The sequence below is a fragment of the Portunus trituberculatus genome, chromosome 37, assembly GCF_017591435.1.
Source record: "Portunus trituberculatus isolate SZX2019 chromosome 37, ASM1759143v1, whole genome shotgun sequence".
Classification (NCBI taxonomy): Eukaryota; Metazoa; Arthropoda; class Malacostraca; order Decapoda; family Portunidae; genus Portunus; species Portunus trituberculatus.
Genome location: NC_059291.1, coordinates 6,801,687 through 6,816,413, shown reverse-complemented (window position 1 = coordinate 6,816,413; position 14,727 = coordinate 6,801,687). Strand labels below are relative to the sequence as shown.

The 14,727-nt window shown below is 44.7% G+C and overlaps 1 protein-coding gene across 1 annotated transcript in view; it reads right to left on the bottom strand.

The window, feature by feature from the left end:
* LOC123513852 (netrin-1-like) overlaps positions 1-14,727 on the bottom strand; it is a 640,382-nt gene that overhangs the window by 4,282 nt on the left and 621,373 nt on the right. Inside the window, exons 3-6 of the mRNA XM_045271267.1 lie at positions 13,582-13,731; positions 11,287-11,325; positions 2,508-2,588; positions 597-771 (exon numbers count right to left, since the gene is read on the bottom strand). Coding sequence (XP_045127202.1) covers positions 597-771; positions 2,508-2,588; positions 11,287-11,325; positions 13,582-13,731 — 445 coding nt within the window. The remainder of the gene's footprint in view (positions 1-596; positions 772-2,507; positions 2,589-11,286; positions 11,326-13,581; positions 13,732-14,727) is intronic.

Here is a 14,727-nt window from a genome sequence, read left to right as displayed (position 1 = left end):
AAAGGAAAAGTTAGTGCGTAAGTGAATATTTTTATATATCTACTTAGAACACGACCTAAATATATAAAAAAAACTTAATGAACTGACAATTGCAGTAACCTATTTAGCAGGAGCTGTAGCCCATGGAAGCATGCGTGTCCTTCAGGCACACTACAGGCCCTGTCCTCAACACAGGGAACAAAATGTCCTTCAAATACCTTTCTCACGTCTTTTCTTCACAATATGGGAGGATTAAGGGACGTATCTCATACAGAAGAAACACTATCTTTGAACCATGAAAAGGCTATTTCCAATAGGGGAGGAATAATTGCATCGATTTAGAGAAATATAGTGATTATAAAAGTGATGAAAGTTGTATGTATAATACATATATATATATATATATATATATATATATATATATATATATATATATATATATATATATATATATATATATATATATATATATATATATAGTATATACACATATACACGTATATGTGTTATAAATAAATATATAGGAAGGTAATGATTAAACAGACACTTTACAGGTTACCAGCAAGTGAGAGGGAAGCGGGCAGACCAGGCAAGGCTTCCGTTCACAACAAACTTACCCGCCCATCTTGATTTCTGGACACCTGCAGGTCAAGTCAATGTTTTTGACCCACAGTTTTTCCCCGCCGCGCCGCACCCTGTCAGAGCGGGTCCTCTTGAACACGTCCATAACCTGGATGTCGAAGCGAGTGTATTCCCCGAGTTCTTCCCTGTTGATGACGCGTGCCGCCAGAGCTGCGGACACACACACACACCTGCGTCAGTTTCCTCACGACTTGACCTCCTCTCATAGTTATGTTATACACACACACACACACACACACACACACACACACACACACACACACACACACACACACACATTGTAATTCTAAATATTCTCTTACTAAATCCATATCAGTAGGTGTTCCACAGGGATCTATACTAGGTCCAACCCTTTTTCTCATTTATATAAATTATATAATCAAATCCAGCTCAAAAGTTACATTCACTGTGTATGCAGACGACATAAACTTGCTTATGAAAGACAAGGACTTACACACTCTACACTCAAACTTGACCTCAGAACTACATTTAATAAATCAATGGATAAAACATAACAAATTAACACTCAATATAAATAAAACTAATGATATTTTTTTCCAAAATCGGTCAGTAAAATATCATATCCAAGCAATACTTCTTGAAGGTCAAACTCTGCAATGTGTCACTCAAATGAAAATTTTAGGTGTATTTATTGATGATAACCTTAATTGGAATATTCATATTGATAATGTATGCATGAAACTGTCTAGGATGTGTGGGATATTGTACAAGATACGGAATCAACTCACAACTGAAGCCCTACTCAGTATTTACTATACACTCTGCTATCCTTATTTTATTTATTGTGTCTCAGTTTGGGCCTGCACTTGGCCGTCTTTCATAAATAGATTAAAGATAATTCAAAACAAAATTTTGCGATGTATATTTTTTATGGGTAAATTCGACTCAACATCCACAGTTTTTTCTAATCATAAACTATTGAATTTCTTCGATATTCATAAGTGTTTTGTCCTTTTCTCCATCTTCAAATTCATTAAAAGATATCCAAATAATAACCTATTTAAATGTGTAGATTCACCGTATGCAACAAGAGGTGGGAACTTGAATTTGGAGTGCCCGCAATTCCGCACACAGTTATTCAAGCACAGCATATTTTACTTTGGTCCACAGCTATGGAATTCCTTGCCTCCTAATATAAAAGATATTACTAGTATCAGTTACTTTCAGTTTAAAAGAAAAACCAAAGAACATTTCCTTAGATGTTTATAACTAGCAGCTTGCAGTCCATCATTTATTTGTATTGTATGATAAATTTACTTTAAAGCTGGATATAAATTATTCAGGAAGTATATATATATATATATATATATATATATATATATATATATATATATATATATATATATATATATATATATATATATATATATATATGTGTGTGTGTGTGTATGTACGCACAAGTATTTATAAAAGTAATGTGTTCGTATGTATGTATAGTGTGAACGTGATTGGGTGAAATATGACTTATTCTTGTATTTCTATAAATATATTGCCAAGTGAAGTCTTCCAACAGAGTCACCACATAGTTTAGTAACTCCGTCTATCAGGGAGCCTTGGCTCGATAGACCATGCCAATCAACACATCTGTTTAACCAATATATATGTACAGTACATGTAATGAAATGGCAATAAATTTTACTTTACTTTACTTTACTTTACTTTACACACACACACACACACACACACACACACACACACACACACACACACACACACACACACACACACACACACACACACACTTTTATGTCCTTGTGGATTACTAAAACAAAGCCTCATCACAGCACCACTCGGCTCCCTGTACTGTAGCCTGCTTCAGTAGCCAGGAGGTGACGAGAGTTCCCCCTCAGCCAGCCAGCACTCACCATAGTCTCGGCGGCAATATTTTCTTAGCTTCAGGCGACGCTTGGTGATTTTGCACTTCCCACACGTATGCTGCGAGTAACCTGCAAGGATAGGGCACGTCAGGCGCCATATACTCATGGCTTGTGGTTGGTGTCGGTGAATAAGTGCGCTGAGGACCTTGTGTCGTCAGATCTATCTTCTACTCACCAACATGCGCACTCTCTACATTGTTAAGACTGCTATCTCCGCTATCACCACTATACTACTACTACTACTACTACTTCTACTACTACTACTACCACTACTACAACTAATATTACAACTACTACCACTACTACTACTGCTACTGTACTACTACTCCTACTGCAACAACAACAACAACAACAACAACAACAACAACTACTACTACTACTACTACTACTACTACTACTACTACTACAACTACTATTACAACTACTACCACTACTACTACTGCTACTGTACTATTACTCCTACTACAACTATTACAACAACAACAACAACTACTACTACTACTACTACTACAACTACTATTACAACTACTGCCACTACTACTACTACTGCTACTGTACTACTACTCCTACAACAACTACTACTACTGCTATCCTATAAATATCCTAGTCTGTCCTTAAATTCTGAAGGAGAATGAGTATAAACCATGACAAAAGGAAATGTCTATGTGTCTATATTTCTGCCTCTATCTGTGTAGGAGCTGATCACTCTTAAGGAGGGATAACTGATGCTTTTGTCTCATTGCTTCAACCCCTTTCTCTGGACCTTACCCTCTCCACGGCAGTGCGGGGCGTGGATAGATGGGTACCTTTCGAGAGGAATACACCATCTTCCTATGACGTTTCAAGATATTCATCCTTTTCGTTTGGATAACTCTCTAGGATCTGCACGGATATTGGCAATTAAGGCCTTTTTTGTTTACTTCTTCTGTTGTCCTTGGGTAGTTTTCCTCTTAAATAAAAGAATAAAAAGAAAAGCAGACGTGAGGGAGGGTCGGGGGGAGAAGAGTGGTTCATGTGTGATGGGTGTTGTCCGTAGACCTTCGCGATTGAGTAGGTGCGCGGAGGAAGACTGGTGGATGCAAAGATACCAAGCCACAGTAAGTTTTCAGGTCCTCACTAAGCACTTTGACTTTTAGACTTTACAATGGTACATAATACTAACTACAACATTAATTTCTTCATCACCAAAGCATTACGTTAGCTATCCTTTTATTGAAGATATGACGCGAGGATTGTATTTGGCTTGTAGTGATGTTTTTTTAGTAATAGAGGAGTTAAGAATCACCTATATTCCCTTCTTCCCTATAGCCATATCGTAATTTGTTGTAATATGATTCAGCATTGGTGAGACACGACGCTCAGAAACAGTCAAAAATAGAGAATCGATTAACCCCTTCAGGACCATGATGTGTTTCCATATTCATTCTGCTTACTATTTGGTGATTTTAAACAGCTTTGGAAACTCGTGTGAGGATTAAAATAGTGAAGACCGTGACCATTAATATTCTGACTTCCATAGACCCTTCCTAATGTAAATAAAATGGGCTAATCGTTAACGTACACAAATTTAAAGGTGAAAATGTGTCCCAGTATTGAAGGGGTTAAGAGAAGAGAAAGAAAATATGATCATTATGTTATGGTGATGATGATGATGATAATGATGATAATGATAAGTAAAAAAAAAGAATATAAAAATGACAGTATGAATAATAAAACTAAAGCAAAAAATAAATCTTCCAGAGACTTTAATAGTACAACAGTTTGTCCGAGGGATAGGAACACGGACGGAGAATTCAACGTTGATACAAATAGTGATCGACTCCTATCGTGACGTGTGGCGACGCTGGGATGGGAGGAGGAGGAGGAGGAGGAGGAGGAGGAGGAGGAGGAGGAGGAGGAGGAGGAGGAGGAGGAGGAGGAGGAGGAGGAGGAGGAGGAGGAGGAGGAGGAGGAGGAGGAGGAGAACAAGAGAGTTTACAGATGGCGTTCTCTCGGTCAGGAGGGAGTGGGAGGTGAGCCAGGTGTGTTGCACCCTCGCTAGCCTGAGCTCCCAATCTGCTTGTGGTGAGCGAGGGACGTGGGCCGCTCAAAAGGACCAGGGCTTCCGCAAGACGAGGAGTGCGTGTCTACCATGGCGCACGACGGCTGACGACGGCTGGTCCTCCTCCACATTTGATGTGGCAGGAGGAGGAGGAGGAGGAGTCTCAATGCTGCCCATCGTTACACGGTATAAAGAATGAAGGGGAAGCAGGAAGGGGCGAGGTGGAGGGACGAGAGGACATGGGTTGAAGTAGTCTCGGTGTGGGTGGTACTTCCTTCCTCCCATGGTGTTATGCAAATGAATAAACACACACACACACACACACACACACACACACACACACACACACACACACACACACACACACACACACACACACACACACACACACACTCCTAATTCGTCAGGCAGTAACCTAACACCCTTCCCTTGCACGGTAAGATCAGCCGCAGAGCAGCAAGCAGCGCTCCACCTCCTCCCATATATTCACTCCTTCGCACCTTTTATTTACTTACTTTCACCGACTGCCTCGTAAATCGTAGCCAAGTCCCGGACAGGGCAGGTGGACTCAGGTGTCACACTGAGTTATGGCGGTCACTGACGTAGATTATCTCGCAGTCCTTACTCGGCTGTGGGCACCGGGAGCTCTCACTGTCAAGCTTTGCTGCTCCTCGGTGCACGATAATGTTCAATATGTTCATAAACTATTGCACAGGCACGCCTCGTGGGCCATACTAACTCGTCCTTGGAAGCGACGTGAATTCCAGCACGAGCCTGAAACACTCGCCTCAAGCCCCGCCAAGGCAGGAACAAAAACAGTGGCCGACTGGCCGGCGCGCCTGGAGGAACCATTTCCCGGAACTAACTTGTGTGTAACACGCGTCGCCATGAACACAAAGGTGACAACACACCTCGTGAAGTAAAGCAACGCGCTTCCTACTTCTTGCCACATCAAAGTTAAAACGAAGTGGTGGAAGACACACCACCAACGGCAGAGTCAGGCGTGAGGAGTGCCTGCGGGCGAGCCTCGTCAGGGTGGGGAGGCGGGGCGCCGTAAATACGGGGCCGGGCGGCGCGGTGGAGGCACGACAAAGAGCAGCGGGCGGCCAGGTAACACCCACCCTAAAGAAACACCAGACAAAAGCATTCCTCTCAGATCTGCTACACTGTGAACGGCCTCTACCCTGGCCCCTGCCCGTCCTGCTGATGGTCTGTAATAGACACTATCACGCCGCGAGCCACAGCCTGGTGATGGGCCAGGCGAGACGCTACCGGGAACACGGCGGGGCGCAGGATTTAACATTCTAGGTGGAACATCACATCAATCTTCGTAATGTTCCTTCTCTCTCTCTCTCTCTCTCTCTCTCTCTCTCTCTCTCTCTCTCTCTCTCTCTCTCTCTCTCTCTCTCTCTCTCTCTCTCTCTCTCTCTCTCTCTCCATACTATCTCCGCAGTTCCGCATTCTCTCTATTTTCTCGGTGTCTACGTCCTTCCTGCTTTCTGCTCCTCCTGGTCCTGACGCAGCTCATCCAGGCAGGTCAACTCGGCTTTTTATGGAGGACGTGGCGCCCTCCTAATGCCGCCTTACGACGCGGGAGGTAAATGGCACACGGCTTAACGACCTGCAGAGTGGACGCAACGGGTGGCAGTGAGGTCACCTAAGAAGCAGCAGTAATACAGGAGGGAAAGGCGAGAGAGATGCAATAAGGAAGGGACGAACGTAAAAAAGGAGACAAAATGAATGGAGACGAGTGTAAGGAAAGTAAGGAGTAGGTGTGAAGGAAAAAGAAAAAGTGAGAGGAATATAAGGGAATGAAAAGGGAAATCTAAGAAGGATGAATGGGGAATGAATGAGAAAATAAAAGAAAAAGAAGGAAGAAAGTAAGTAGTACGTGTGTAACATGGTATAAGACGTAACATATTGAACTCTCTCTCTCTCTCTCTCTCTCTCTCTCTCTCTCTCTAGCAAGCCTGAACTACAAACTGGCTTACGTAAACACGCCCTTAATTACATCAAAAGGAGAGCAGAGCGTCGCCAGGTGAGAGGTGAGAGGTGGCGGCAGTTGTCAACCATCACCCACACCACACCCCGCCAGCCCCGCCCCGTCTGGCCCCGTCCTCTGCCAGCACTTCTTGTGGGCGGCCTTCAGGTCAGAAGACACGGCCAAGGGCGCCTTTTAGCACTTCTCTTGTCGCCTTGTGTGTGTGTGTGTGTGTGTGTGTGTGTGTGTGTGTGTGTGTGTGTGTGTGTGTGTGTGTGTGTGTGTGTGTGTGTGTGTGTGTGTGTGTGTGTGGATAAGACAACAAAGGCTGCCAAAATCTCCTCTCCCTTTTCACACACACACACACACACACACACACACACACACACACACACACACACACACACACACACACACACACACACACACACACACACACACACACACACACACACAAACAAACCCCCACACAGACACACACACGTTACGAGTATCACTATGAAAATAAAGATAGACAGGCCTTAACAAACAACAAGATAAAGCTAAGGGGTGCCCGGCAAAGAAAGAAAGGAGGAGGAGGAGGAGGAGGAGGAGGAGGAGGAGGAGGAGGAGGAGGAGGAGGAGGAGGAGGAGGATAGCACGATGTTCCGGGTGGGGGGGTCGAGTGTGTTAGAGGGAAGAAACGGAATAGCGAGAGAAGGGGAGAAAAGAGAGGGGAGGGGGAAGAAGCGGCGGGGAATGATATAAAGTAATTTGTAGTCATAAACTGTGGTATGTTAACAGCTCCCTCCTCCCTCTCCCCACTGCCCTTTACCTAACACCTCTCACCCCTGCCTTCCTCCTCCCTTACCCCTGCCCAAGGACCCTATAGAAATAAAAACCCTGCGTGGTGTCCGGAGATTCCCCTGCACTCCTTCCCTGTCCCTCTCCCTGACCCCCTCCCTGTCTGATGTAGGTTCTCCTCTGCTTTATCTAAATATGTTTTGATTCCTCGTCCGTCGTGCGCGATAAGAAAGAGGAGCGCGCACCCAAGTTGATTTTTCTTTCTATATTTATTATCTTTACTCTCCAAATTCAGGGTACGTATGGTGCAAGGGGAGGAAAGGAGGGAGGGAGGAAGGGTAGGAGAGAGGGAGGGAGGGAATGAAGGATAAATGGATGGAAAAAGTAATAAAGGAAAGAAGGAAAGGTGTAGGAAGGTTAGCTAACGATGATATAAGTATAAGAAAATTGCCGTGTGTGTGTGTGTGTGTGTGTGTGTGTGTGTGTGTGTTTAATGAAGGGTACAGGGCAGGTTAGCTGAGGAAGACGGAAGAGGTGACTAAAAAAATAGCAAGACGAGACAGATATACTGCAGTGGGTCTTCCTTTCCGGCAGCTCGATAGACAAGATGGAGAGGCGAGTGAGTGCAGGTACGGTACAGCTACAGGCGTCCCGGGAGCAAGACAAGGTAGAGGGGGAGCAGGTACGGGGGCTGACTTGCCTTAACAATCGACATGAGGGACTGATCTCGTGTTTCAACTGACTGTGTGTGTTGTGGGCGAAGATATGATGTCTCACCTTCACCTGTTTTCCTCGTCACTCTCTCTCTCTCTCCCTGCATAAGACACAGACAGACAGACAAGCACACACACACACACACACACACACACACACACACACACACACACACACACACACACACACACACACACACACACACACACACACAGGGAACCCAAAATACGTCTCGTCATGGAGAAAGTATTGATCGTGTAAGTGTGTGTGTTTGGCGTGTTGACTGACAGCTGGTTGAGGGACGGTTGACAGATGGAGAGAGAGAGAGAGAGAGAGAGAGAGAGAGAGAGAGAGAGAGAGAGAGAGAGAGAGAGAGAGAGAGAGAGAGAGAGAGAGAGAGAGAGAGAGAGAGAGAGAGAGAGAGAGAGAGAGAGAGAGAGAGATACTAAGGAATCCAAATCTATTAATTTTAATTGACGAATAAAACTAATAATAATAATAATAATAATAATAATAATAATAATAATAATAATAATAACAATAATAATAATAATAATAATGATAATAATAACAATAACAGTATAATCTCTTACACGTGGTTTTGATAGCGAAGGAAGCAAGACGCGAGACAGACGATGGACGACCAGCCCTTATCTTCTTTTCTCTCTCTCTCTCTCTCTCTCTCTCTCTCTCTCTCTCTCTCTCTCTCTCTCTCTCTCTTTTCACTCTTTTTTATTTTTTGTGAGGAGACAGAAGTGTAATTAACCTCTTTTGTCCCTTCAGCCACTGTGCACCGGCGCGGGATGACTGGCAGGAGGCGGAGGCGAGGGAGGAGGAGGAGGAGGAGGAGGAGGAGGAGGAGGAGGAGGAGGAGGAGGAGGTGAGGAGGATGAGGAGGAAAAAGAACACATTCCCTCACAGAAGACGATTAATTTTTTCCCACTTTACTGATCTTACAAACGATTATCTATAGAAATACCTGAACGTGTTTCTTGGTGAGGGGAAGATGAAGAGCTGATAACCTGGAGTCTGTATCTAATTATTTTCATGTTATTTTATTTATTTTCTAGTTAGGAATGTAAAAGTATGACGTTAGGACAGTGCTGAGTTCAAGGGAGACAGAGACTAAGTGTAGAGAACCATAGAGAACTTTAGAGATGGAGTTCTAGCTTATCTTATCGTAAAGTGACCTAAACTATAAGCTGTCTTGATCTAGAAATGCTTGAACGAGTATTTCCAGGCTAGGTAAAGATAGAAGAGTACTCGTTACATGGCCACAGTGTCTGCCTCCGTTTCCTTTCCCACTACCATACCTAATGTCTTTCTCATAAATTAACCAAAACTGATGTATAACGTAACTTAACCTAAATCTAAACAAACTTAAACAATCTACCCTAACACAGCTCTAACTTAATATATCGTAACCCAACTCTATCTAAGCTCACTTTCTCTAACGCAATCTCATCTCACCTAACTGAGCCTAACCCATCCCAACAGAACCTCATCACCCCAGCATTATAACCTAACTTAAATCAGCTACACTAACCTAACTCTAACTTAACTTATGGCACCCTAACTTAATCTAATCTTGATCTAAATTTTAACCTTACTTCATCTAACAAAACTTAACCCATTTTAATTAACACAACCCCAAAACTCTAACATTATAACCAAACTTAAATTAACTACACTACCCTTACTCGAACTTAACTTATCTTATTGTATCTTAATGTAATCTTAACCTAACCTAACCTCACCTCACTACCCCCAACACAACCACATAAACACAAGGCTGGTACGTATACATCACGCTCCAGTACCCCTGACGTCCCCCTCGCTACTGTGCTCCCTTACTGATGACCAATGTAATGATGGCAGTGTAATGGATGTGGGAGGTAATGTGAGTAGTCGTGTGCCAGGATTCGAACCCAGGGTAAGGGACAAAGACGCTAATCACTGCACCACCATCATGACGTGCTTCTTTTGTTTATTGAAGGTAATGATTTAGAGGTTTTCCAGTGTTGAATTGAGGAAGGGTAACACACACACACACACACACACACACACACACACACACACACACACACACACACACTCACTCATCTCTCTCTCTCTCTGGTCCGAATTCAAACGCTTTACTGTCTTACCACAACTAATTTTCAAGGCTACAGAGATGATTAGCGGTATTTTCAAGAGTGTTTCTCCTGTTAATAGAGTAGATATCTTGTCAATCTGCCTCTAGAATCGTAAAAACGCCTTAAAAACTCGTGTAATCTTGAAAAAAAAAAAATTTGAGGGAGAGGAGATGAAGCATGAAAGTGTTTGAGAATACGGGCCTCTCTCTCTCTCTCTCTCTCTCTCTCTGTCTGGGAGAGGGGAGAGTCACAGATGTTGCAGGCCGTGATAGTTTAATCCTCTCCCTCTCCCTGCCTTGGCTAACACGCCCTCTAATTAGATATGACAGACCCGATCTCGGCTTTCATTACGTTGTGAGGCAGGCGAGTGAAGGTGGTGGTGGCGGTGGTGGTGGTGGTGGTGGTGGTAATGTTTTTCATAATGATTTTTCGCCCTTCTTTGTATTTATCATTATTGTCATTATTATTATTACGCATTAATGATAGTGGTGATGATTTTTTTTGTATTCTTGTTTTCTTTTTATATTCTTGTTTTCTTTTCCTTTTTCTTTTTCTTATTAACATCTAACGACGTGGCAGAGGTGATGATCACGGTAGTAGTAGTAGTAGTAGTAGTAGTAGTAGTAGTAGTAGTAGTAGTAGTAGTAGTAGTAGCAGTAGTAGCAATGGCGCATTTGTTGTTCCATATTTATTGTTCTTGACGACTGAAGTGGTGGTGGTGGTGGTAGTGAAAGTGGAGTGGATGTGGAGCAGGTGGAGGTGTGGGAGGAGGAGGAGGAGAAGGAGGAGGAGGAGGAGGAGGAGGAGGAGGAGGAGGAGGAGGAGGAGGAGGAGGAGGAGGAAGGTGAGCGACTGATGAGTGACTGATGAAGATAGTATCGTGGGGTGAATGACTAGCGTGGCTAAAGATGTGGGTGTGGGTATGGGCGTGTGGGGGAGAGCGTGGTGTGTGGCGGAAGGTGTGGGCGTGCGGAAGTCAAATCATCAGTAAGTGTTGGCGTGGGCGTCGCTGTGGGTGTAATGAGCGGTAGAAAGTGAGTGGAGTGGAGGTGAGAGGCGTGGAGGGAAGGTGGAGAGTGAAGTGGCGGCGTGGGTGAGTGTGGCAATACTTACTGGGTGGCACAGATCTGATGGAGGAGGGATCCGGGACCTCTGTAGGGGCGAGAAAGAGGTAAAATATAGTATAGTGTACCATGGCAGTCTCACTTCCATCATTATCATAAGAATATAACACACACAAAAAAATCTATACATGTTCTTTCATATAATGTAAACAAGGTATAAAAAATTCAGTATTACCAACACTTTCACGTCAAAATCTTACGTCATCCTATCAAACAAAACACAAAGCAGCATTTCTAAGAATTTCATCGCTGTAAGGTCAGAATCTCAACTTAACCTCGTAACTATTCACCCTTCACACTGCTTGAAATACTGCTCACCTACGCCATTCATGACCTTTCCTTTCCGTAACCCCTTCAGTAATGGGACAAATTTTTACCTTGAGATTTGTGTAAGATTAGACCATTTAATTGACATTAGGAAAGGTCTATGGAGCTCAGAAGATTAATGGACACAGTCTTCACTATTTCAGTTTCCCCACATGAGTTTCTGAAGCTGTATAAAATCACCAGATAGTAAGCAGAATAAATATGGGAACGCGTCATGGTACTGAAGGGGTTAAACGAAACACACAAAGCAACATATCTAAGTTCATCTAACTATCGTGTCGAGATCTTAACCTAATCAAACCTGTACAAGTGACTATCTATCCTTCACATTGCCCAAGACTTAATTTCTTTACCCCAATCATTATCTTTGCTTTCTTTACCTAACTTAACGTAACCCCTTGAGTACCATGACGCGTTTCCATATTCATTCTGGTTGTTATTTGGTGACTTTATGCACCTTCAGAAACTCATGTGGTGGAGTAAAATAGTGAAGAATAGTGAAGACTTTGGCCAATAATCTTCTGACCTGCATAAACCCTGGCTAATGTCAATAAAATAGTTTAATCATACACAAATCTCACGGTAAAAATGTGTCCCAGTATTGAAGGGGTTAATTAAGTACCAGTCCCTCAGGTGGCGTGGGCAGGTGTGAGTATGGTGCAGTGGTTTACCTGAGAGGCTGAGTGGCGTGCTTCCCTCCCACTTGTACTCGTGTGCCTCTCCCGCGCCACACAATGCTGGCTAATGGGCGGCGGGTTGGTAACATTATACCTCTACACTGGGAAGGGACGAGAACACACGGGGGACACAGCCTCGGTACCTGGCGTGTGTCCACTCCACTCATTGTGCATCACGGCCACTCACTCTGACCTACTGAGTGTGTCGGGGCAGCTGGTTCAGACTCTAGCTCTCTCTCTCTCTCTCTCTCTCTCTCTGAAGTAATATTTTTCTCTAAGTCTTCCTATTTCAACACAGATGAGAATACACATAAGCGATGACATGTTTGAATGACTTTTATAATAATCAGGAGAGCGAGAGGGAAAATAAAATAGTGGTAAAAAATATATGATAATCTTGATATTTCGAGTCCTCTCTACTATACACTAACTTCCTTACCATTACCCAGCTGGCCTCGTGATGTTTATGCCCCCAGATAGGCGTCCGTGCCCTTGTTCTCCGTGACGTTTAGTGCGCCGTAAAGAAGCAGGGATAATTTCCTCGGGCATTAGTACCCACAGAATTCCTGCCAACATGCGGCGCTACTGTTCTTTTTTTCTTTATTAACTTTAACTTGACACATTCCGTACCTGAACACTTCAATTCCTTCCCCTTTTGGAGTTTGAAACCTCGCTTGCTACTCTTACCCCAGCCTGTTTGGTGTTCCGTCCTGCAGTAAAGTGTGCGAGCCTCATCCTTCACTTTAATGCTCCATTCTCCGCGTCTCTTTTCCATTCCCATATTCTCGTCCCTAAATCCCTTCGTGTCCTCCTTCCTCCTCTTCCCACCGCCACCAGGCTCTACGCGGCCTTGTGAGCGGCGTGGGGCAACCTCCCTTCCACTATAGCCACACCACTGGGCGCCAAACACACCACCGCAATCGTGTTACATTTGCATAATAGCATTCCACGTAGAGGTTCAACACCGCCAACACCTGCACGGCGCCCCCCAATGGACCGCTCGGGGCAGCAACAGGACGGTCCTCCCGCCCTGCCGCTTGCTCTACTCAGAATGTTACTTTTATTATGATCTTTGTAGCTCCGGACCCGCTCCAGTGTTGTGTCCTCAGCTTTAGTGATCCCAACCGTGTCTACAGTTTACTTCTCGGGAGGGTAGATGTCACACAGGGAGGAGCAGCTTTAGTAGTTACTTGGTGATATCATCCTATCAGCGCCAATAAAAGGAATACAAAGGGAGATATACACCCCTGTGGAGCCCTAGTGGCCCTGTGTGGACTTACTGATGCAGGGAGCGATGGTCGAGCGGCTCTGTTGGTAGCCCTTGGCGCAGCGGTTACACATGATGCCCGTCACACCGTCCTTGCAGGGACACTGGCCGGTCGTCTGGTTGCACGTCTTGCCCAGGGCGCCCACCGGGTGACAGTCACACGCTGTAAAAACAAGAAAGGATCAGCCATCGCGAAGAAGCCGCGTCAAGGACACAAACATTCTTTAAGAATGATGGAAGAAGGAGGGAAGGGGCCAAGTCAGAGCCACAAACACTCCCTATAAGCAAGGCGTGATGAGCCTCCTGGGAGCCGCCGTGCTGGCATAAACACTCACTCCAGGGGCGGCAATGAGTCACCGATACGGATCAGCGTGACGGCCACAAACACCGCCACGCAGGACACACTGCCACGCTCCCCCACTGCTCCTCACCCTATCAGTGTGATAAGGAGGCGAGGGAGCGTGGCGGCAAGGGGAGACAGCACCGCCGCGCCTCGCCACGGGGAAGTCGTCCCCTCAGCCAGTAATTACCTCTCAAAAGTTAGGTGATGTCGTTACACAAACTGATCGCACCTGATCAACACTTTTGACTCACTCTTAACTTGGTTTCCCACTTGACTACCAACCATGCCTCCCTCCCCTCCCCTCCCTCCCCTCCTCTCCCCACTGCGGCTGCCACTCGCATCTCATTACTCCCCTCTCACCACAACACACCGCCACCTCTGCCATCTTCAGTATACCATCACTCTCCTATCACCACCCAGTGCTTACAAATCCACCTACACACACACACACACACACACACACACACACACACACCTCCTCCTCCACATAAACAAACAAGCCATTCCACACCCTCTGACACTCCACCAATGCACCCGTCTCCTCTGGGACTCTCTACGCGCCGCATTAAGTCTCAAGAGGCAGTTCCCCGCACGATACCCTTAACTAACACGTAACTGAACTTGCATGTATTACAAAGGTGCACGGGGCGAGGCCAAGTGGGTGAACACTGACATGGACGACGAGGGAATGTCATCAAAAGACTTCTATGCCTATCCTCGGAGTTCCTTTTTGACTACATTTTGACTCAACTTCTTTAGGGACCGGCACCTTAGTAGGCCTTTTTTATTTTGTCAATTTATTTATTTTTTTTTTAC